This window comes from Rhinolophus hipposideros (genome assembly GCF_964194185.1).
Source record: "Rhinolophus hipposideros genome assembly, chromosome: 1".
NCBI lineage: Eukaryota > Metazoa > Chordata > Mammalia > Chiroptera > Rhinolophidae > Rhinolophus > Rhinolophus hipposideros.
In genome coordinates, this window is record NC_138047.1 from 33,458,793 (window position 1) to 33,483,294 (window position 24,502).

Here is a 24,502-nt window from a genome sequence, read left to right on the forward strand (position 1 = left end):
TTAGCTTATTTCTCAAAAGCTGGTCTTCCTCACCGTTTAGATTTTAGAGTGCTTTTGCAGCCTTCCTGATAAGGAACATCTACTTATTAACCCTGTCTCCCCAATCCAATAACCCCATCTCCTGAGCAGACCACAGTATGTGAGTACCTTTCCCCGGCCTCTATGTTCTTAACCTGGAAAATTTAACTCATTTCTTTAATTTTATATTTCTAAAATATAAAATCTTTAGTTCATTAATTGGGACAATCTCGCTTCCCCCCCCCCCAAAGAAATATAGTACGTACGTATTAAAACATAAGTTGAAGCTATTTCACTTGAAGCTTTAATAAAAAAAATTTATAAGCATACAAGTTACAAGATAAAATTTAAATCTACTTGGAAATAATTATTTAATATAGGTTCTCTTCTGTACTGTTTTAGTAAACCTCCCTTGCTGCTTGTAACAAACCCCTACTGTAAATAGCCATGTCAAAATAATGGAAAATAATTTGCCAGATGAATGGATATAGTAATATATTGGAGAACTAAAGCTGTCCTAGGGTCCGTGCACATTTGGTCCATGCCAAAAGATCCTTTGATAGCATTTTTTATGTATTAATCCTGTAAACCAAAAGTATAAACGTCTGGGTTATACGTACCCAGTGTGGACATTTTTGATAGGACCAAATTTCAAGGACCTTTTGGTGGACCAGATATATCCATGGATGTTTTGAATGGGACCACATGTCCCACAAGGCTATCCTGGTGTAACATTTCTGAGCCCCTCACTGGAGTCTGCCAGAAGTTCAAACTCAACGTTTAGATGTAATTAAAATATATTAACAATATTAAAATTTGTTCTTTTGTCATACTACAGCTCTGAAGAACTGCTCCTACTTCCAGTTTCTCCCAAAGCACCTGTACACATTCTAGATCTACAGAGTCATAAAATGTAAACTGATATTTAACTAGTTAAATTTACTAGTTAAATATCAGTTTACAGTTTAAACATTCTGAAACATATTTATTTGAATTTTTTAAATAAACTATTTTGTATCAGATGGGAACCAATATACTTACTGTATCTTATGAAATCTTTTGTTTTCTAAAGTAAATGAGATATAGTTCAAAATTTAAAATACAACTAGAACTGTACTTTTTTTCTTTAAGGTTTAATGCATGTGCACAATAAACTTGTGGATCCACTATACAGTATGAAAGAAGGAAAATGAAGGAGATTGGAGCAAAATTCTGCCTGAATGAACAGAACACTTTTATAAGTAGATGAATTGTCAGCTATGCAATATGATAAAACATGGGGGATTTTTGAAGATTGTCATTTTTGAAGTCAAGTATCTGTATGTTAAACATTCCATATTTAGAACGTGTCCACTTCACACTAGGGTTTAGGAGAAGTAGTTGGTTCTCACAGATGTTTTTTATTATAAAGTATAGAACCCACATAACCACTCTATAAAACAGCACAGAAATGAAATGCTGGTCTGTTTAAAAATTTTAAAAGTCATTTTAAAGGTGAAGACTGTACATCAAGTACATTCATATGACTCCATTGGCATTTTTAGATTTTTATTTGTTAATCCTGTGAAGACACTCTATGCCTTTCAGGTATCAAACAACTATCACTGCAAACCTTTTGAAATGCTATCTTTATATTTTCTGCACATTACACAAGCTTTCTGCACATGGTTGCCTTAGTCTTCTTCCTATACTAGCATCTGGACATCCAAAGTCCTGCTATATAATGCTGATACAGAAAATCTGAAGAGATGACAGTGCCTAAAAGTACATATATGTCCCTTTGGAAAGTATGTATAAGTGCATGATTTTTGTGCACCTTTTTCTGCACTTTTTTTTTTTTTTTTTTTTTTTTACAAACGTGCTTTTGTATTTTTTTAATGACTTGGGTTCTTGCTTCTAATGTAAGCATTTGGCAATTATGAGTTAAACCTAGCAACACACTTAAGGAAATTCTTTTGAAGAAAATTTTCTGATTATTGTTAAACTTCATAAATAATTAGCTTTATTCCTTATATGTATGTCTAAAAGGATAATATAATGAAGTATATATAAAAGTAATTATTGTAAACTATTTTAGATTGCCGTAAGAACTTGCATCATTAAACTGCAAATAAAAGTTAATTGTTTTCTATCTTTAACTCAAATAAAGCTTATAATAAACAAATATGTTATCTAAATTTTATTTCCAGAAGTGGAATTGAATACATGCGTCTGAGAGAATCCAACAATTAGGTGGCTGTGAGTCTGCATTTAACTTTTTGTTTGCTGCCATTATGCAATTAGGCGATTTAAGTTAAAAGGCAATGACTGGGTCTGTAATTTCTTAGTCTTGCTGCTGGAGAGTAAAAAATACTCCTGTTTCCTCTGCACATTTTTTATCTTAAAGAACCATTACTTATATAGTGCATAATTGCCTTGTGATTGAAATGCATTTACAGTTAAGTTCCTTAAGAAATTTAAATAGAAAATAGAAGTTCAATAAAAATAAAACTGTTAGAATAAAATATGCTGCTTTAATTCCAGATAATGAAAGTGTAATAGCCTTCAGTATTATAAATGGTTTTTAAATGACAAATGATTCAGTATAATATTCCAGTCACACCTAGTAATAAATGTATTGGTTACTACAAACTAACCTAGTTACCTTAGGTCATATAGTATCATGGTGAAAAAGTTAAAGATATCTTTTTTTGGTGCATAGTTCACCAGTAATTACTGTGCTTTAAACGTGCTAGCTGAAACAGTCTAAAAGATATTGCCATTACTGTCCTTGATGTTAAAGAGGCTAGTTTTAGGTCCATGTACTCAAGCTCCTCAGCAAACTCCTTTCTGGCCACTCTAGCTCCCTAACTCCGGAGCTAAGTTGCTGCTTCAGAGAGAACGAACTAAGACGCCTATTGAAGATCCTTCCATAAGAGGCAAAATATGGCTAAGAAGTGGGTTTTGGAGGAAAAAACCCTAGGCTCTGTCAGTAGCTATGATGTTGGGCAATACAGTCTGAGCTTCTTCCCCTATAAAACAGGATGGTAATAGACCTGTACCTCGATGCTGTATATCGATTGAATGAGGGAATACCTACAGAGCTCAGTCACAGATTAAACTCAATAAATCATGAGAGTCATCTGAGCATGACCAAGTGAAAAAAATCTAAGCTTATGCTAAAAAACTTGAAAAATACTTTTTTGTACCATTATTACCATCAATAAAACTATTTCTTAAAGAGTCAGAGGTAAAAGGAAGAGAATTAATGTGTCCAAATTGTAAGCATACTAATAAGGCACAAATACTAAATAGTAGACACATGGTGCATGCTATGTGCCAGGTGTCAACTTGTAACTTTTCCTTGGCAATCATGGTAGAACAGAACATTTTGTTTTAGAAAATGTATTTAAATGCTTTTCTAGTTTCAAATGTAGTGCCATTTTCCAAAATACTATTGTCACGAAGCTCATATTTTATCTATTTTATTACATCAAAAGGGATAGGGAAGCTATCTCAGCTGAATTACCTAGGACTAAATCACAAGTTATTTAGTTAACCCCTATATACAATTTTAAGTAAGTCCCCACTATCTTAATTTATAATTAAAATTACCTCATGATATAATAAGGTAATATAAAGTATAGAAGTTTAGTATAAAATTCACCATTGATTGTTTTATCCCTAAAAGACATTTACCTCATTTAATTCAGTCAAGGTAGACAACAAAAATCAAAGGCTAAATTACAGTTGACCCTTGAACACGAGTTTGAACTGGGCTGGTCCACTTATAAGTGGATGTTTTTCAATTAGCCTGTGTAGTTCAAGTGACCCTCTCAGTTCAACCTGGCGTTGTTCAAGGGTCACAGACAGCTGGGAATACGCAAATGCAAAGGGCCAACTTAAATTGAAGCGGGTGGTCAGTGTATTTCATCTTACTGTAACACAATGTGCCCTCTAGTTTATTCGCTGACATGGGAGTTAAGAGTACATGCTTTGTACTCTGGCTGTGTGACCTCAAGTAAGTCACTTAACTACTCTAAAGCTCAGTCTCCTCAATTATGAAATCTATATAGTAATTATTAAACTGTCATTAATAATAGCTGCTAATACCAAACACCTGTCACTTTGCACAAATGCATTTTAATTATCAGAAATAAGACAGCCCCTACCCGTAACTTAAATGCATATGTAAACCATCTAGTTTCAAACTAACATTTACAAAAATTTTACCAAAAACTAGAGCACATGTCTAGACACTACGTCATTTGACTACTTAATAACTGACTCGTATATGTCATCTACATTTATCCAGCTAACAACAAATTGATACTTAGGTGATTTTGAAAATATTTTATCTTGGGCTTGAACTAGATAGAATCTTAAGTATAGGGGCCTTTTAGTGTCAAAAAAATATGCATGTAAACAAAAAGTTAAGATTTAGTAAGAACTTACTATGTGTTATACACTCTTCTGAGTATTTAAAACATTTATTCACAACAATCTATGGAGGTAGTAATATAATACTGATTTTACTAAAAAGTAAATAGACAAAGAGAGGGTAATTCACCTTGCTATTAAGTAGTAGAAAGGAAATTTGAAACCAGGCAATATGGCTTCAGAATTCAAGCTCTTATCCACACACTACCTTTAAATAACCAATAGGTTATTTAAATCTGAAAACCCTGAAAGCAAAAAACACATTTTATAATTTCCATTTTGTTGTCAACATAACTTTCTAAAAAAGATTAAAAGGTACACAATTTTTAATTTATAAAAGTTCCTTGTATTTTCCCACCAATTATTTATCAGATTGTGTCTTCAGAACTTTTATAAAAGCATCTTTTGGAACTTCAACATTGCCAACTTTCCTCATTTTTTTCTTTCCTTCTGCTTGTCTCTTCAAAAGTTTCATTTTTCGGGTAATATCACCACCATACTGAAAAATATTTTAAAAATTGGATGTCCAAATCACTCCATTGAAAAATAAGCATACAATCACACAGAGACATCAATATAATTACAACCTTGCAATTATTAACCATGAGTTATAGACACCTGCAAAGACACCTCTCTAATCCCCTTCCTAACAGATCCTAATTTTACTGCCTTAAACAATGATAAAGGATATTTGTCTGTCTGTCTGTCTGTCTATCTATCTATATGTATTTTTGGTTGGAGGTGAATATCCCCAAGGAAACTCAGGATTACATTATGCCTGTCAAGGAAGAATTATTCCTCAGTGGCCCAAGAAATTCTGGATTATATAGCTATAATCTAATACAGAAACTCACATAGCCAAAATATGCCAGTACCTTTGCAAAGGATTTAGGAAAAGTATCATTTAATTCTAGTAACTAAATTAATAATTTTTTTAATAGATGAGACAACAAACTTGGCAAGGCAATGTAGGAGGTGGATTTCAATTCCCATACTCTTCCCACTAAATCTTTCCATATAAATTAGATCAACAAAATGTGTTATCCTGTTCATGTTATAAAATACTTTCTTTGATACTATTCCAAATGGGAAATTTTTTTTTAATTTTTTTTTATTTATTTATTCGTTTCAGGTGTACAAGACAAGGTAATACTTAGACGTTCATCATTTATATCCCTCACACTGTGAACCCCCCTCCCCCCATCCACTATCCCTCCGACCTCACACTGAACCATCACATTATATATATAAAATTATAGTTGGCATTCATTAATGTTTAGCTTCTGGTGTACAATGCCATGATCAGGTATCCACAGTATCCCTGAGGTGGTCTCCCAAATAGGACGCATGCCAAATGGGAAATTTTTATAAATAAAATGAAAGAATGTTTAAGAACATGCTCAAAATGAATGAATATGCTATCATAATCGAGCTGAAATTTACCTATTAAAAAAAAAAAACAACTTGGAGATGAAATAGAGTATTATAAAAACCAACAATGGAAACCAATATTTATGCCCCCTTTGATTTTAAACTCATAAAATAGATATATTACAAAGTAGACTATAAGTAGATACATACACATTTTGCCAAAACATTTTTCCTATAGGCTTTCACACTGTAAAAGAGAAAACTTTGTGTAAGTACGTAATTTCATTACACTGTTTAAAAGTACTTTATTTTCAAGGTTTCCGCTTTATTAAAGATTAAAATGATTGTGTTAGACACATGTAAAAATGCCATAAATAAACAGATAGCTCAAATATTCTTCTATTTGATTTTCATATATTTGGGATAAAATAGAAAATGAATTCAACATGAATATCAACATATATTTTACTAAGAATAAAAAAGGTCAAGGTTTGTGGGTAGTCTTGATGAGGCCAAATTCAAGCATGCTGTGACCTTGATTACAAGAATTATATAAGGTCATTTTACTACTATTATTACTACTACTGCTATTACTACTACTATTAGTTCCAAAACATTAATTAAAAATGGTTATTATTACTAATGCCATCTAATGTCAGTCAAGAGTGACAAGAATATAAAAAACAATACATTACTTTTATAAAATCCTCTTCAGGGTAAACTAAATAATTTAATATATCCATCCAAGCAGTTACAAATTAATCTATTTCTGTTTCTGAGAATTTTGAAGGATAATTTAAAATAGCTCCATTTCTTTTCATTCCATAAGATGATATAAACTTTTTTTTTCTTCTTTACGGTATTTTATCCCTCAGCACAATTATGTTGTTTGCTGTTTTAAATTGCACTTTCCAGGATATTCCCAGGTTATCAATTCCACTCTGCCTAACCTCTGGGTACTCATAAAACACAAAATTACTAACTCTAAAGTAAAATGGTATTAGAAAATTAAATTCATTGCAAATATAGGCATAAAATTTATTCCAAGACCATACAAAAATGATGGTTGTATTTCACCACCACTGATACATTAGGTTTGGGTTAAACTAGAATTGAAGAGCAATTTCCAACTGAGGAGACACTTACAACTTCCCAAAAGTATTAAGACTATCAAGGAAAGGAAATAGGAAATGCTGCAAGACACTTCCTGCACTTACTCTTACTAATAGAGCGCCTTATTCAATGTTCTGATTTATATATCATGTATTGTGAAAAAGCAGTTTCCTACACAAATTAGCCTATCTTTCATGGCTCTATTATATGTGAGGTCCTTAATGTAGAATGCAAAAGTTTAACATGAAGCTAGCTAGCATTTCTCTCTCACCTTTCTGACTTCCAATCTGACTAGCTCTGAGGAAGTAATATTAAATGCTTCAAGTAAAAATCATAACTTAGTTTTATCTTTTGGAAGAATATCTCCAAAACCTTTTTAGTTTCAATTCCTATTAGCTTACAATCTACTTGAAGGGATAAAACCATAAAACCTTTTTCTTCAAACCCATACACATTTGATTAAAAATCATAAATAATATCAACCAAACTGTTATAATTAAAACAGTCATCACTTAAATTAGTGGAATTAAGAGTCGGATTAGTGTTTTTACAAGTAGTAATAAAGTTTAGGCCAATGTTAAGTTAAATTTTTCAATATTTCATTTTCTAGGTATACCATTTCTAAAACCAACCCAAACAAAAATGAATTTCAACTCACGTTTCTCTTGCAATGATTTTACTTCCAATAGAAGCTTGAATTGCTATCTCAAACAGCTGCCTAGGAAGAGAATCCTTCAGACGTTCACATATGGCTTTGCCAATAGAGTATGCTTTGTCTCTGAATCAGAGAAAATGCAATTATTTGCGTATACTAACTAAAAATGTTTAGGCAGCCTCTAGTCCATATGCATAATCAATGTAAAGGTGATTCTTTAAGGAGGTTCAAATGGAACTTGTTTATCATAAACATCACTTTCTGAATCATATATGACTTTCCTGATTGCAAAAACAATAGAAAAACATACATTAAAGAAAAACCATTCTTGATGTCCTACCGCTCACCCATAAGAAACCACTGTTAAACATTTTAGAATGTTTGTTAAACATATATCCTTCCAGTTATTTTACTACATATATATATATATTTTATACTTTGAATCATAGTGTGTATATTATATATATATATGTATATATATATATATATATATATATTCTACCTCTTTAACAGGCATTTTTTTATATCAGTAAATATTACTCTACAATATAGCTATAATGGCTTAAAATAATAGGTATGAGTGCTCCATAATTTTAACTAATTCTCTATTTCTTGAACAGGTAGGATATTTCATTTTTCATTATTATAATACTTTATAATTATACTTTATAAGATATAAATCTTATATATTTATAAGATATAAATCTTATATATTTTATAAGACTTATATTTTATATATAAAATATAAAATATTTTATAAGATGATGAAAAACTTTTTGTTCTGAATTCTAAATTGATAATAAAATTTTAGAAACATTTTCTTTTATTTTGTCTTACCTGGTAAGGGAAACAGTTCTTCCCATGACATTAATCCTACTATCGTACTTCTATCCTCTCTTTATATTTTAACAGTTTGGAAAGAGAAACATGGAAAAAAAATGGAAGGGAAACTAGTACTGGGAAATTTAATTACCTTTAAGTTTTCAAAATGTAGCTGTCAAACAAAAATGAGTAACCATTAAAGAAAAACATGTCACTTGGAGGTGTCCCCCGCTGCCTCCTGCCAAGCGCATCTGCCCAAATACTCCTGACCCCTGAGACGCCATCCTGCCTCTCCCCCGGAGGTCCCCTTTGACTTTTTACAAATAAAGACACTTGGAGAAAAAAAAAATGTCAAAAGTGGTTGCTTTCACATTCCATGATTAGTTTCTATTCAACTTACTTGTGTACAACAGTTACTAGCTCCTCTACAGTATTTCCATTCAGTAGAATGTCCATTTTTACAAGTTCTGCAGTCTGGTAGCCTGCGTCTTCGTAATCAAAACTAACAAGGGAAAACGTCCAATAGATAAACATTATACTGCCTAAGAGATTATTTTTTTTTCTTTCAAAACATCTTTATTCTACTCCCCATACCTCCTCCAAAAGATTTAACTTTCCATCAAAATGTTACACACATATTTCAGATGAATGGATCTAAATGACCATAGTAAGGAACAAACTGCATCATCTTTTTACATTGAGGAGGAGAAAGGCAAAAGCAAGAAGAGAAGTACGTCCTAAAGGGGGAAGGAAAATAAAACTAGCAAGCCAGTTCAGGAAAATGGATCACTGAAGGCAAATGTCACCTTTTCCCCAGCATTCCCTCCTAGCAGCTGGCTGGCTGTAGACAACAGCATATACTAACAGGTCATTCTCATATTCGTAAGTTGTATTTCTTTTAGTTTTCTATTTCCAATTAAATAACTGTTATGGCATTGACAAACATACATTAATAAATGAGGTTTTTGGATTTCAGATATGGCTCTTCAGTTTGAACCTTCATAGGGCTATTCTGAGGATGAAATGTGTTGATAAATGTAAAGCACTAGAACATTACCTAGTACATAAAAAGTGTTTAAAACAGAGCCTCCCCTAGCACACATAAGCACTTAGTGTCAGCTATTAACATTAACAACATGGTAAAAGCTTACAATGCTAATCAAAACAGACAGGTTTAACTTGCAAAACTGAAGTCTAATGAGAGAAAATTTCTGTTATGCTTACATGTCTTTACAATTATGGACAAGAATATATAAATTTCCCTATTGTCTTAATTTTAAAACAAGCTGGTGCCCAGAGTTGCAAATATGTTTGATTTCTAAAGGTTTTAAACAAGAAGGTCACAAAGCGATACTAATACTCTCTAAAATCAGATTAACTCTTAAAGTGTTCCTATAATACTTTCTTTTCTTAAACATCATTAAGCATTTAATGTATGAAAGATAGCATGTTAAGTACTATGCAAAATACAAAGAGAGACAAGATATTCTGCTGGTCAGTATTTCAATAAAATTGTCCAAGTATCTGAATTTCCCATTAAATTTTTACCTAGCATATCCAGAAGACAGGGATTTCAAAGAATCATAAAAGTCCACCACAATTTCATTCAAAGGGAAGAGATATTTAAGCATAACTCTATTTTGATCAATATACACCATATTCTTCTGAATTGCTCTTCGAGCCTAAAAAGGGCAGAAAAAAGGTATTTAATGATAACCTATTCAAATAACGATTTAAAACAAATATAGACAAATGTCAATTACCAATTCCCAAATTTCCTTAAAAATACTAATAAAGAGTTGGGAGAATAAAAGAATATTTCTTTAGTGGCCTAGTAAAAATTTGCAAGGAATATTTATAATACAGGGAGGATCATTTCGTATTTCAATTACAGTACACTTACTACTGAAATTTTTAATCCTTTGTCTTTATCTAACAATTTTATGTTTTTGAATTATACAGTATTTCACTTAATAATAAGTCAAAATGTAACTACAGATAAAGTAAAAGTTCTAATTTCTTGTTTTACAAATAAAGAAACTTAGGTCCAGGGAAATTAAGTGACTGACCAAAGTTATAATCTAGTTTGTGATAACAGAATTAAAATTCAAGTCCACTAGTCACCATTTGAGAGCTCTTTCCAATATACGAGTATGTCACAGTAGTTAAAATAGGTATTTTTTGAAGACTATGATCATACCCAATTTTTAGAATAAATAATTTATTACAATGTGACAAGAACTAAAGCAAAATGGAATCTTCCAACCAGGTCTTCCAAGTATTATAATTATCTTTGAAACTATATTCAATATTAAGTACTCAAAAAAGCTAAAAGAAATTGTACTTTTAGCTACTCAAGATAAATAAGCATCCAACTTCTTTCCTTTAAATATCAATTCAGTTAAAATATCAATTCAGTAAATTAACAGAGATGATCAAAATTCTGGCACTATTTTTATTTAAAATAAAAAATAATTTTTGATGTGTATGTATTTGTCTTTCTCTACACACACACACACACACACATACACACACACACAGAGCCACCGCCCAACCCCCGCTCCCCCACCCCACAAACACACATACCTATGTATGTACGTACAGGTCTTTATGAAAATTTCTTATAAATTTAGTGTGCTCCACAGAGAGAAACCTTTCAAAACCTGAGCAGGGAATCACTGCTTGAGAGGACTAAAATTTACTTTTATATTAAATTATTGAATTATATTTATACCTGGCAAAGCATCATTATTTTTCCAGTATATTCATCTGGTGTGATAATTGTGCCCAAAACAACTGGCTCCAAATATTCTGTTACTTTTGATTTATCAGGGAATTGTGCAGGATTGATGATTGTAATTTCCTTTTCTCTGTATTCCTAAAAATAAGAAAAATCACCAGTAGTAAAATCTTTTTTTTATTTGTTTTAAGGGACTGACTTAGAGGTTTATTTCTTGTATATAGCTTGTTGTGTCAGTTAAAATCTTAATTGTTACATGTTTTAAAATTTGCTTTTAAATTACAGTATGTTAGAATTTGTTACTGAATTTGTTGTAACTAATAAAAACAGAAGTCCTAAAGGTTAGATTATCTTAACACGCTTTAGATTTTAAAAAGTCCAATTATAATCATTTAATATTAATAATTATTAATTAGTAATGTATTCTAGTTATTGACATTTACCAAACATATTTCATGTACCATTCAGAAAAGTATTATGTAAGAACACATTTTAATCTGCCCCTAATGAGGCATTATAATCAGTTTCCAAAGTTAATTTTGTTGGAAAATACTTACAGATACCAAAGCTAATATTTGTTTAAAATAAATAGATTGCCACTTAGATGGAATACAATATTGTCCGGGTCATTAACCTGAAATCTAAAATTTCCTACCGCCAGGTAGAAAGGAATGCTGTTTTTTATAAGATAAGCTCTTTGTAACCAAAAATGTATTCTTTATCTTTGTGCTGAATTTAGAACAGTGTTTTTTTATTACTAATTCTGATTTTTACCCTCAGTAACATACTAGTATTGATAACGTGTAGATTTTACCAGTTAAAATTATTTGTATATTAGTCCTCACAAAGCTTCACCAGTAATCATAAGATAATTCAATTTGTATTGCTATTAATCAAGAAACATTGAGCTTTAACTTCTAGTCAGCTAATGGTACAGTTTCTCTTGCCTTCTGTGTACACACATACACATACACATTTAGTTTTCCCTTGTATCGTTGTTCACAATAGTACCTTTATCAATTTTGCTGATGAAAGAACAGCTTTATATGGAACAGTAGGGGTTGTCAAAATTACAGAAGCATTATATTCTTGTTCTAGTCGCTGGTTAAAAACTTCCATATGCAAAAGTCCAAGAAATCCCAATCTGAGAAAGAAAAAGCCAAACTGTAAAACGTTTATGTCCCAGAGGCTCTATTTTCTTTGATGATACTTTATGAGAGAAGGGATGGAATCAAGAGTAGTTCAAACATTTCACATCATAATTAAATGCTAGCAAAATTTCATTAAATAAGATTCAAATGTCTCATTGGGATTCTGTTTAAAATCACTATAAAAAATACCTATAGAATATGAATCCACAATGTGAAATAGGAAGACAGTGTTATATTTCACTTTACATTAATGTGAACTTACCTTCAGAAATGTTCAAGAGCAACAAACCATTTAAACTTTACTTTTCAAAAAAAATGGGACCCTTAATGTAAATGAATCTTACCTCCAGCCGGCACCTAGGGCAAGGCTACTATCCCGATGAACTGTCACACTGGAATCATTTAAAGTCAGTTTTTCAATAGCACTCTTCAGGTTATTATATTCAGATTGATCTACAGGGTACATTCCTGAGGACACAGTGATTTCTTATTATCACATGTGAAAAGCTTCTTACATAGAGAACTAAATATATTGCTTCCAAGATCAAAATTAATCATTTAGCTTTTAAATATCTTTCTTGTATTTCATTCACCAAAACACTGGTTTGCTTAAAAAACTATGATCACATTACACTGACTTCAAAATATCTTGCAAGTTCTATAGCCTTAATGAATTTACAATTGGATTCATATTCCAAGTGATGTTTTTATGATTTTACAATTATATAGGGAAAACAAAAAAGAACCATGGTAATAAGGCCTAGAAAAATACATTGTTTATTGCAAGAAATAAAAGTGGAAGATATTCCGCAACCACAAATGAAACTCCATTAGCAGATAAAAAACAGAAGTAGAAATGAAAACTACACTGAACTGTTAATTCTCTAAGGCAGATTATCCATTAAAGTCAAAGATAAATTTTGCTTTTTTCAATTCACTGACAAAAACGACAAAGTTACTGATTCATCAGATTCTCTTTCATCTGACATCACAAGTCCTTACCTCTGAAGTCCTCTAAAATCTAAATGACTGATTTTGCCTAAACGTGGGGGTAAACAAAGTTCCTAATTCCCAATGAGAGATACAAAAAAGAGAAAAAACAAGGGCTAGGTGGACACTTAGCACAGAGTAACTTGATGACCTTCAATCTTTTTCAAATGTCTGTAATTCCACACAGTAGTAAAAAAGGTTATGAAGTTATGCATATGTCAAGTGACACTATTCTCTGCCATGTCTACACTAGTACAATACAATATTAAAGAAAGGCTAGCCAAGGGGAAGGTACACGGTAATAAAAAACATGCTAATTAGAAAAATATTTCAAATATAATGACCTACTCTCTAGGAAAACAAGTAGGAAATTCATATTACTATGCTCTTCCATATATCAAAGAGCTTGTTTCCTAAGAACTTATTTCTTAAGAAGTTGTAAACAAATTTAGGAAATTATCTCCCACAAGAAGTTTTACTATACATATGAAATTAGCTGGTATGTAAATAGCACACAAAAAACAAAGAAACAGAGTATCCTGGAATTAGCTGATACTTAATTATTTAAAATGAATACTTTGAGTAATTTTTATTTCAATTTACAGAATAAATTGGCCCTCATCCTTTGAATCTATGAGCTCCTCACCTGCAAATACCATTGGTTTCGCTGATTTAAACCCAGGCAAGGGCTCCACTGGTTGTTTATGTAAATATAATGTATCTCCTATTTGTGCTTCAGTGACATCTTTCATCCCAGCAATCAGATAGCCCACCTGTCCTGCATATCTAAATAAAATTATCATATGGAAATATTTACTGCTTTAATGTTTCAAGTGCATACTCACAATAAGCTCTACCTTTCCAGGAAATGATCACTTTCCAAACAAAACCTCATGAAACTGAAAGTAAGCACTACATATCAATTCTCAACTTTAAGGATTATCAGCAAAAGAACATACCATGCCTCAAAAACCTATTAGCAAGGACCTCTGCACCACAACAGGCCTAAGGCCTTTATCATGACTCTACCCACCTTTGCGTATTAACAACAGCTTCTAAAACATAAGGTAAACATAGTGCAACTGATAAGTACAGAAACACAAAACAATTCTTGTAGTGTAAAACACTATTTTATTAGTGAATTATATTACAAATGTGCTTTAAAAAAGAAAAAAAAAGCTAAACTTTTACCCAAGCACAAATATGTGAACTCTCAGCAAATCAGACATCTATTTGATATTCCTCTTGTAGGAAAAGAGCAAATCCCAAGATTTCAGAGATTTAACTTAGTGTTGTTTTTTAAAGAAAATTTCCTACATGATAACAAACTCACATTTAGGATAAGGTACAAGAATCTTAATTGGAAATGCAGTAATGTTCAATATATGATCTATATGGCAGAATACAGACAGACTTTAGAAATATTCGAGTAAAATTAAAATAGTCTGAACTCTCAATTAAAATAAAAAAATGTACTGAGCAAAATGTGCTAGTTTTTTAGACATACAACAATAAACTACTGAGTGTGACCCATAGTAACTAGTTTAATACCTTAATTTTTACAGATGAGAGAAAGCTCCAACTATGTGCCCAAGTTGATTTATCTCATTAGTACCTGGAGTACTGACAGAATAGACACTCAATTAAGTATTATATTTATAAATGAACTCAGAACACAAATTTTCCAGAGCATACTGCCTTTCTAACCCCACATGCCATAAATTCTAGTTATTTAAAGTTTTACCATGAACTCCACAGTAAAGAAAATTATAAATTTTTCTTTACTACTTTTATGGTAAAAGATCTAATTATAAAAAAAAAAATTAAATGTCAAAATGATACCTGATATAAGTATGGGTGAGGGAACTATCTCATTGTCTCATTAATACCTCAATATAGAATCAAATCTGCACCAGATCATAAAATTAGTTATAACTAGTCAAAAGGAATAAAAAATGTATCAAATTTCTACTGTCCTTCACACACAAGATTCCTCCTAAAAGAGCATTCACTATAGAATTGCGTTAAATAATCAGGTTTTTTAAATGGTTTTTTTGAGTTACCAAATTGGAATCATTCTAAGTATACCAAGTTGATAGAGGATGAGATAGAAACACATACAAGTGTATTTTAATTACTAATGTAGATTACTTACAGTTTAGGAGTTGGCTGCTCATTAGGATTCAGAACTCCTACTTCATTAACTTCATATGTCTTTTGAGTATGTGCAGATACAATTTTATCTCCTTTGGAAACCATTCCATCAAATAACGCTACATTGGCTATCACACCCCTATACTGGTCAAAGGTGGAGTCAAATACCAAAGCTCTCAGGGGATTTTTGCGATGTACTTTAGGACTATTAAAAATGAGTGAAAAGTAAACACACACAGTAAATTAAAACCTTAATAAAATGACTTTTATTAACTCAAATGTTATGCTTAATTTATTCTAGTACTTAAGATTGATAACTGACAGCCAAAATAAAAGGATCTTTCTATAACATAAGGTAAAATGCCTATTTTTATATTAGTTTAAATTTAACCTCGAGTTTTAAGTAAATGACTATTTTAAGATTACTTATGACACTGATGAAACATATTTGTTCAATATTAAAGCAAATAACCACAACTGCCAATGTAGTCAAGTCTCTTTATTACAATGATTGTTAAGACGCGATCTCCTATCATCCTTGTTTTTTCTTATTTTTCTGTATTGTATTTGCCTTCTATATATTACTAAAAATAAATGTAAAAATTTATTCTCATTTACTACAAGAGTATAATTCCCATATCAAATAAGCTAAAAATAACAAATTAAATTGATGGTCTTTATACTATTAAAGATAAACAAACACTATAAAAATAACAAAATACTTACGGGGGTATTCTTTCAATGATTGCCTGAAGAACACTTTCAACATTTGTTCCAAGTTTAGCAGAAATCTAAAAACATATACGTGAAAAAAAATGAATGTTTAATCTTAAAACTGTACTTTTCTTCTACCCTGGTGACAGAGCTTTATGATCAGGAAGGAAAATAAAAGATTTCTAACAATTATCGATTTGAAAAACATAGTAAAAAGAAGCACAAAGCATATAGTATATTGACAACTGTCCTTCCAGTACAATTAGGTGATTCTATGGTTCTTGGATTAAATTACAAGAGCATTCCAATTATGGTGTTGAAAGAGCAGTGGACTGAGAGCTCAAAAATTCTAGGCAACAATCATGACTCTGCATGGAATGTATGACTTTGATCCATACATATTCCTTTAGGCTTAAAGTTCATCTGATAAATGAAGTGATTCTTCATATTCTTTCTAAATCTCAAAGTTGTTGTGTGGACAGAATTCAACAGTATATGCAGATGGCAATAGGTAATTATAAGGCATATTATTACTATTGTACACACACTGAAAAAGCAAGCCAAAAGACTCAATACACATGTGCATGACTGATCTTTGTCATCACCAGTAAATGGACTGTCTCTGAAATCTTGATTTCAAAACCCACTCCATGAACTCCACCTCTTACCCTTCAAACTCCCTCTATATCAGTTTCTCATCTCAACAATAAGGACAGTTTGGGCTGGATAATTCTATTTTGGAGGCTGTTCTATCCACTGTAGAACGTTTAACAGCATCCATGAAAACTAGTCTATCCATAAGATGCCACTAGCACCCATCCCCTAGTGTGGCAACAACAACAAAATGTCTCCAGACATTGCCAAATGTTTCCTGAGGGGCAAAACTAACCACTAATGAGACTCTAATACTATGTTTGAAACAACCCTTTAAGATCACAACCTCTAACCCATTGAATTGGACTACTTTTTTTTCATTATCCATTAGTCCTCTGCCCTCTCCTTTCCCAACTGAGACTCCAAGAAACACTATGTACAATCACTGTTCAACCACTTTCTATTCCTTCACTATCATAAGCAGATGGAAAAACCTCAGCTGTGACCACATCCAACTATATGCCTTTCCTATTCTTATAACCAGAGCAGCTTAACAACAAAATCAAGTAACTGGTCTGGCTAGTTTCTTGTGAATTTATGACCACAGAACTCATTATGGAGTTAACACATCCTGGCAGTCCCAGGATGCATTCCTTCCCTCATAAATTCACATTGCCACTCAGCAAGATAATTCACACCACCTTCCTTCAACGCACATTTTCCCCTCCAGTCAATTCACTCTCAGTTGGTAACTTTGCCTGCCATTTCATTTAAGGAAACAGAAAACATCAAAAATTCCCTTATCCAAATATACAGATCCATCTGCATCTTTACCCATCTCTTTGCCTTCTCTTTTTATAATATGAGTATTCCCACTTCTCTGACAACTCATTCCTTCCACACTTCTATTCTGAATCTTACTCTCTCTAATCCTAATCCTTATCATAACCCCCTAAAAATTGACAATATGTAGTCTGACTTCCAGGATCTCTTCTCTACCTACACTCCCCCTGGAAACTGCATCCGTTTCCATGGCCTCAATTCCACACACATGCTAATGACTCCTAAATATCTATCTCTGACCCAGCTCTCTCCATGGAAGCCTGAATTGTATACTTATGCAATATATCTATTTGGATGTGTAATAGACATTTCAAACACACTATGTCCAAAACACAGCTTTTTATATACCCCCATGTCTGTTTCTCCCCAGGTTCTCTCCATAGTAATAAATACCAATATTCAATTAGTTGCTCAAACCCAAAACTTCATTATTCTTCCCTTTATTTCACTTCCTTACATGTAATTCACTACCAACTCTATCGTATCTACTAGATGTACATCAAATTTGCCCATTTCTCCAACATTATCATCACATACTTCGTTATCATTTTGCAACTGGGTTACTACTGCAAGCTGGTTTCCCCTATCTCTTCTTCCTCTTTTCCAATCCATTGTCTATGAGGCAACCTAAATGATCAGTTCATTTCCTCTTGCTTTAAAATCTTTCCATTATCTTAGAATAATTTTCAAACTCCTTAGCACAGCAAGAGTCCCAGCATGACTTGATCCCCACCCACCCCTATCTCATCTAACTTGCCTCCTTTCTGTCCCTTAAACATGCCAATCCTCGCCAAACATTCCAAGCCTTTCCACTTGGTCTTTCCTCTTCCTAGAATGCATTTCTCTCAACTCTACATGTTTTCAGGTCTTATTTCATCAAAGAAGCTTCCTTCCCTAAGTTACTCTGCATCACAGTGGCTTTGAGAAAAAATAATTTTTCCAATGTTAACTGTGGTATTCCACCTGGAACAATGCAATTTGTTGAATGACTTTCCTTGACAACCTCTGTCTTATTCAATAATCACTATGCTTACTTCTTTCTTTACTTATTTAATGACTGCTTCACTACGCAGAATATAATAAACACAATGAGACAGGGGTCTTGCCTGTCCTATTCACTGTTGCCCCCCTACCTGGCACATACCAAATAGGTATCTGAATGAACTGTATAAAAACATATTAAAATCAGAATAGTTAATTATGCTTTAATATAACATAATCCAAGTTATAAAACCATGATTCCTGGATGGCCTCAAGTCCCGGAAGCTCCATAATAAAAACGATTGCATTCTGTGTGTGCGCATCAAAGAAAAAAAAAATTGCTTTTTCAGTCATTACACAGTAATCTACTGTGTTAAAGTTAAACCAACAAACAAAAACCACTCATCACTTGAAACTTGCTTGTTCAAAAATCAAACAAGATTGAAAGTGGAAGCTAAATATATTGCTGCACTGACATACATACTATACAAGCAGTAGCATAGCACAATTTGGCTGTGGCTATGTTTGGGTTAACAACCAAACTGGTATTTGAAAGGTAAATCTAAAAATTCAAATTTAATTCTCTAGCTAGCCCTTTATTAAAAAGTTCTGTCAATTCCAAGAATATGTAGAAGCATCTTGAAATTAGCTTGAACCTGCTCTTCCAAGAGTATTTCCACAGAGGCAAAATGGCACACGAAATAAACCGCAGTGCATTGTAGAAGACCAACATTTTAGTCCTGGCACATCAGCTGTCTAGACCTGGAATCTTAAGAAAGTGACAAAATCTCTTTCAACTGTATCACAAGAATGACTTCTATCTGTCTGTCCTAACCATGTAATAAGGACTTTTGATGAGGATCAAGTGAAACAATAGTAAGAAGGACTCCTTAAAACTATAAAAATAATGCATAACATGGGCTATCAAATACTATGAAATTTCACTTAGGACAACTGTATTTTCAAAAGTATAATCAAGTCTTCATAAAAAGATGTTTTACCTTAATACATTCATCACTTGGAATATCAAACATCTTTTCAATTTGTTTTTCAACCCTTGCAGGATCAGCATTCTTCAGATCTATCTTAAAAAAAGAAGTCATTGTGTCTTAATTTAATAAAAATAAAATGTACTATGTATTAATTAATAGTATTTGGAAATAGTTAAAAGCATACCTCCTTTTAACCTAACTGACCCCTCTGATTTTCTTTCAAAAGTATTTATCTAGATATAGGCAATGCAATTTTAATAAGCATGGCCACTGAAAAACAGAGGGCAGACAGCAGAGCATGCACAAAATGTAGGCAGTTAGCTACTCAAGGCAGAAGAGTTCTGTAACAATTTATCAATTAACACCATATTAAACTGATTTTATAAGTCAAATAGAACAAACTGTCTTACCTATGGGCAACCTTGTTTCCTTAAATCCAGCATAAAAAATATAACTGAATACAATACATATTTTTTAATTAAGGTTTTTAATTCATTAATTTTAAGTATAAAAGTTAAGGTTTATTCACAGTGCTTAGTTTAGCACTTAACTGTTATAGTTCATGTATTTTGTTGTTTCCTCCTAGAGCACAAGCTCTTTTTCTTTTCCTATATATAGTTTAGTGTAACATACATATTTTAGCTGCTATGCATGTATACCTTTCCTACAGTAACAGCCCTCCATCACTCCATGTAATTCAGGGAAACTATCTTCTCAATTATATGCAAGGGTATAGGAGTTTGAGTTACAATTCTATCACATGCAACTCATAGAAATAAATCCCACCAACATATTTAATAAATAGTTGAAAATCCCGCATATAAAAAAATAGTATACTTGATATTCAAAAACTAAATTTACTTTTAGAAAATAAAGTAATAAATAGTACCACTGTCTCATTGTAATTACCTTGTTTATAACTGGAATTACCAACAACTGTGCTTCGAAGGCAAGAAAGAAATTTGCTACAGTTTGGGCTTGAATACCCTAGAAATATCAAGAAAAAAGATACTGAAATGCTCATTTTATCATCTATCACAAAACTTATAATTCAAGACTTCCACACATCTTCATCAAAAGCAAAAATGTAAGGCAAATGATGGTACTTTACTTTCATGCATTTGGATTATTCCCTGAGAAATTACTTTCAGTTCAGGAGGCATTTGTTGGAGGGAACTGTATTAGGCATTAGACACACAAAGGTGAAACATAAATCCTCAAGGTCATCAAAGCCTACTAAAGGATACAGTCATGTGATGCAGATTACAAAGCCCAGTACTATGTATACAAGGAAGAGACTAACTTTCCCTGACAAAAATCAGGGAAGCTTTAATACAACAAAAAAATCCTTGGGTTTTAAATGAAGCATTTGTGAGAAACTGAAAATATCAAAAGTGTATGTTAAACAGGATATCATAGATCTTATATGGTCATCTGCTAAATATATTTTTATGGTTATGTTTATACCACAAAAGAAAATGATAATGTTATTGACACGTTTCTTTCAACCTAACACTTCTCATATTATTACCTTAAGTCATCCAAAATGACCTCAAAAATATTCATTTTCAAGTTCTGCTAAAAATTGACATTAAAAAACCCACTTTAAGAACTGCTAAAAATTGTTTTTTTGTACGATATATGTATAATGTGACACACTTCAACAAAAAATAAAATCGAAGAATTCCTCTGATCAGCTTAAATATTTTAAAAGATGAACTAGTCAATGTCACAAAATACTTTAGTTTAATAAAACTTCAAATTAACAAGAAGGACCAAAGCATATGATTGTGATTAAGCAATACAATAAACCTTAATTTTTTCAAACATAGAAAAATTCTATTTCCAAAACATATTTTAAGGAAAACCTCTTGAAACAACCAAATAGCACGTCACATCATATAAAATTTAAAGTACCTACCTCATTTGCATCAACCACAAGTAGAACACCCTGACAAGCAGACAGTGACCTGGATACTTCATAACTAAAATCAACATGGCCCTGAGAAACAAAAAATATAGATATGTCTAGATGCTAAATTTCAGCTATAATATTTTTAGGGAGAGGCATTATGGCAAATCTATTGACTCTACTTGATACAAAGTTAATAGGTTTCATTTGTTTAGCCCACACTTGTGAAACAATTTACACAAAGAACAATGAGAAAACAAAAAGCAAACTTAGGTGTTTAACGTTCAGTTCAAAACCTAAACAAGGATTTGTTTTCTCTATTAGTACAAGGCTGACTTTAACAATGGAGACAAAACTAATATTAAACTTACCGGTGTATCAATGAGATTTAAAAGGTACTGCTTTCCTTCACAATTATAGAAGAGAGAAGCTGTCTGTGCTTTAACAGTGATTCCTCTTTCTCGTTCCACTTGCAATTTATCAAGAACTTGCTTATTATTCTTTGTTTTATCAATTGTCCCTATAAACATAAAAAACATATTTCTGGGGGCTTTAATAAAAGAAACAATACTGTATATAAAATTAAAACCAAATTTTAAAAAAGCATGATAAAAGTAATTATCAATTGATCATTGCCATTAATTAAGTATATAACATAAAATGAAAATACCTGTTAATTCCAGGAGCCTGTCAGCTAAAGTACTTTTGCCGTGATCCACATGTGCAATGATACCAAAATTTCTAATATTTTCAACAGGGAATCTAGACATGTCAACTTTTTCCTAGAAAAGGGTGAGAAATATTACGTTTATGACTATAAATTTTGCGTAAGATGAAACAAGTATTAAAGAATTATTAGTCTTCTTTGAACAATTTCATTTATAGCATTTACATTGTTTACATTATTCCTCTGATAATAAAGTAATGTATGGCTAAATTCATGTTATGAGCAATAAATTACAATACGACTTATTGACTACATTAGTTTCACTGTCAAAAGTGACCATACAGCTTAATATAAGTTCCTCATAATATTTCTATTACGAGGAATAATATTTCTATTTCTATAAAAAACCTACAGAAAAGCTGAAAGAAAAAGAAGAAATTCTTTGCCTCATCACACATTTAATCACCAGTCAGGTCTATTTAAAAATCTGTGCCGCTAATAGTTTTCAAAATTTAAATTAGATACAATTCTGTTTCTCCGAAACTTCTCTAAAGAGAGAGAAAAAGATCGTACCTGGAAAAAAAGATTCATTAACTTCAAATTCAAAAATACTTTAAAATTTACATACTCCTGTAGTGGTTACCAGAGGGAAAGGGGTGGTGGGGGGTGGAAGATGAGGGTAAGGGGGATCAAATATATGGTGATGGAAGGAGAACTGACTCTGGGTGGTGAACACACACTGGGATTTATAGATGATGTAATACAGAATTGTACATCTGAAATCTATGTAATTTTACTAACAAATATCACCCCAATAAATAAATTTTAAAAAAGCACAATGAAAAAAAAATTTACACACTCCTGGTTTTTAGTTGCACACATTTTAAGTGTTTTACTGAGTCTTATTACCAACTGCTAAAAATTTGGTATTCAAGTAAAATGTCAGCTTTTTTGAACTCTAAACATTTTATTTTCCCAATAAAATCTGTATTTTATAATCAGCGAAAAAAGTCCATGAAATAACAATAAAAATACAACATTCTGATGAGTTTTAAGTTTCCCTTTTTGTAAGTGCTCCAAGACAAGACAGACAATAAGGATGCAAAGGTATCTGAAATTGTGCAAAAAAACTAAACTTCATATGCTTGCCCTGTAGATTTTCCCCCCATCATTCTGTTCAAAAGAAATACAGGACAGCACCATATTTAAGAACTTTGAATTGCAACATAAATTCATTTTAAATTCCATAGGCATTGTATAAAAGAGCAAAACTGATTAATTTCACGTAGTCTTATTTTTTTCATTACTCATAACCTGCAATTGCTTCACTCTCTGTCTAAACGACTCCTGGTATCTCTTCGTTGTTATCAGGGAGTGTAGTTGTCAGAGTTGCTAAACCCCACCTTCTCCAACCTCAAGAACAGTCAGAACCAAACGTTTCCTTTGGCTGACATAAAATGCAGTAGTAATGCGAAGTTAAGGCGAGTACCCAGAACTTGACAGTTTAGATACTGGACTGAAAGTTCTTCTTCCATCCTGCAATCTTCATAAATAGGCATTTGACGGTTTTATTAGCATCTCATTTAGTAAATTGAGAACTATTCACAGACAAGTCAAGCTTGCGTGCCCGGGTCACACGGCTAACACGCCGCAGGAAACGAGAGGTTATCATAGTAGCAGCTTCTTCGGCAGCATTTTAGGAGCATTAAAGTAATAACATGCAAAGCGCTGAGACCAGTGCCTGGCATGAACAATGAATTATTACTTATGGTATCGACGTGACACATTAGAAAACTCGGGCGGTGACTTTGGCCAAGGTCACACAGGGGAGCGGTGAATTCAGGAATCACAGAGGGGCCCGCGCTCTCGGCTTGGCTTCCTTGACACCGTAGAATCGCCACCTGCGTTCACAGGTAGTCAGTCCTAGGAGGCCCTTCACATTTCCAAATTCGCCAGGTGCATCCTCCCAAGTGTAAATTCGTGGCTAACGGGAAACTAAGGGGCAGTCACCTTGCTCGCTGCAGAGCTGTAACGCCTGTCCACATCCCTGGAGCCGGCGGCAGCCCCGCGGCAGCGCGATGGGCGACGCCCGGGCAGCGCACGACACGCAGCCCCGGTGACCCACGCGGCGAGCGCGCGTCCGCGCCACCAGCTCCGACCCGCAAGAATCCACATCTCCCGGGCGGCCGAGCCGTCAAGCGAGGATCCCCAGGCGCGACGGCGCCATCGCCCACCGCTTGGGTTTCTCCAGGACGCCCGGGCCAGGCGCCGGCCAACGGAACTCAACCGGACTTCGGGAAGAGGACAAGGAAACGTGCCAGGAACAAGGCCCCCACCACCCAGCGGAACACCGGAAACACAGCGCC

General features: G+C 32.8%; 2 protein-coding genes across 10 annotated transcripts in view; one reads left to right on the plus strand and one right to left on the minus strand.

Moving 5' to 3' along the window:
• GNPDA2 (glucosamine-6-phosphate deaminase 2) overlaps positions 1 to 2,172 on the plus strand; it is a 30,707-nt gene extending 28,535 nt beyond the window's left edge. For both annotated transcript variants that reach the window (XM_081024951.1, XM_081024952.1), the window contains one exon: positions 1,150 to 2,172. In XM_081024951.1, the coding sequence (XP_080881077.1) occupies positions 1,150 to 1,211 (62 nt within the window). In that variant the 3' untranslated portion in view covers positions 1,212 to 2,172. The remainder of the gene's footprint in view (positions 1 to 1,149) is intronic.
• On the minus strand, positions 1,871 to 24,502 carry GUF1 (GTP binding elongation factor GUF1). 8 transcript variants are annotated; one of them, XM_081080163.1, is made up of 18 exons: positions 24,147 to 24,493; positions 22,140 to 22,251; positions 21,841 to 21,989; positions 21,479 to 21,559; positions 20,467 to 20,544; positions 19,567 to 19,650; positions 16,160 to 16,224; positions 15,435 to 15,638; positions 13,926 to 14,065; positions 12,634 to 12,757; positions 12,150 to 12,282; positions 11,133 to 11,276; positions 9,947 to 10,080; positions 8,799 to 8,900; positions 7,580 to 7,699; positions 6,019 to 6,055; positions 4,796 to 4,936; positions 4,473 to 4,682 (listed from the first exon to the last, which is right to left on the minus strand). In XM_081080163.1, exons 1-17 carry the CDS (start codon positions 24,309 to 24,311, stop codon positions 4,799 to 4,801), a joined length of 2,010 nt encoding a protein of 669 aa, XP_080936289.1. In that variant the 5' UTR covers positions 24,312 to 24,493; the 3' UTR covers positions 4,473 to 4,682; positions 4,796 to 4,798. The 8 variants fall into 8 exon arrangements, with proteins under 8 accessions (XP_080936296.1, XP_080936293.1, XP_080936291.1 ...); XM_081080167.1 differs by having other exon boundaries at positions 1,872 to 4,936; positions 23,649 to 24,502; XM_081080165.1 differs by having other exon boundaries at positions 1,872 to 4,936; positions 23,540 to 24,499.

Bases quoted from the DNA above. Each gene is read 5' to 3' on its own strand.
- GUF1 (XM_081080169.1), bottom strand. From the start codon at position 24,311: ATGTGGATTCTTGCGGGTCGGAGCTGGTGGCGCGGACGCGCGCTCGCC. The intron at 20,545-21,478 runs GTAGGTACTTTA...TGATATTTCTAG, and splicing joins TTGTGGTTGATGCAAATGAG to GGTATTCAAGCCCAAACTGT. The intron at 12,283-12,633 runs GTAAGATTCATT...TTTCTTTCTCAG, and splicing joins GCCCTAGGTGCCGGCTGGAG to ATTGGGATTTCTTGGACTTT.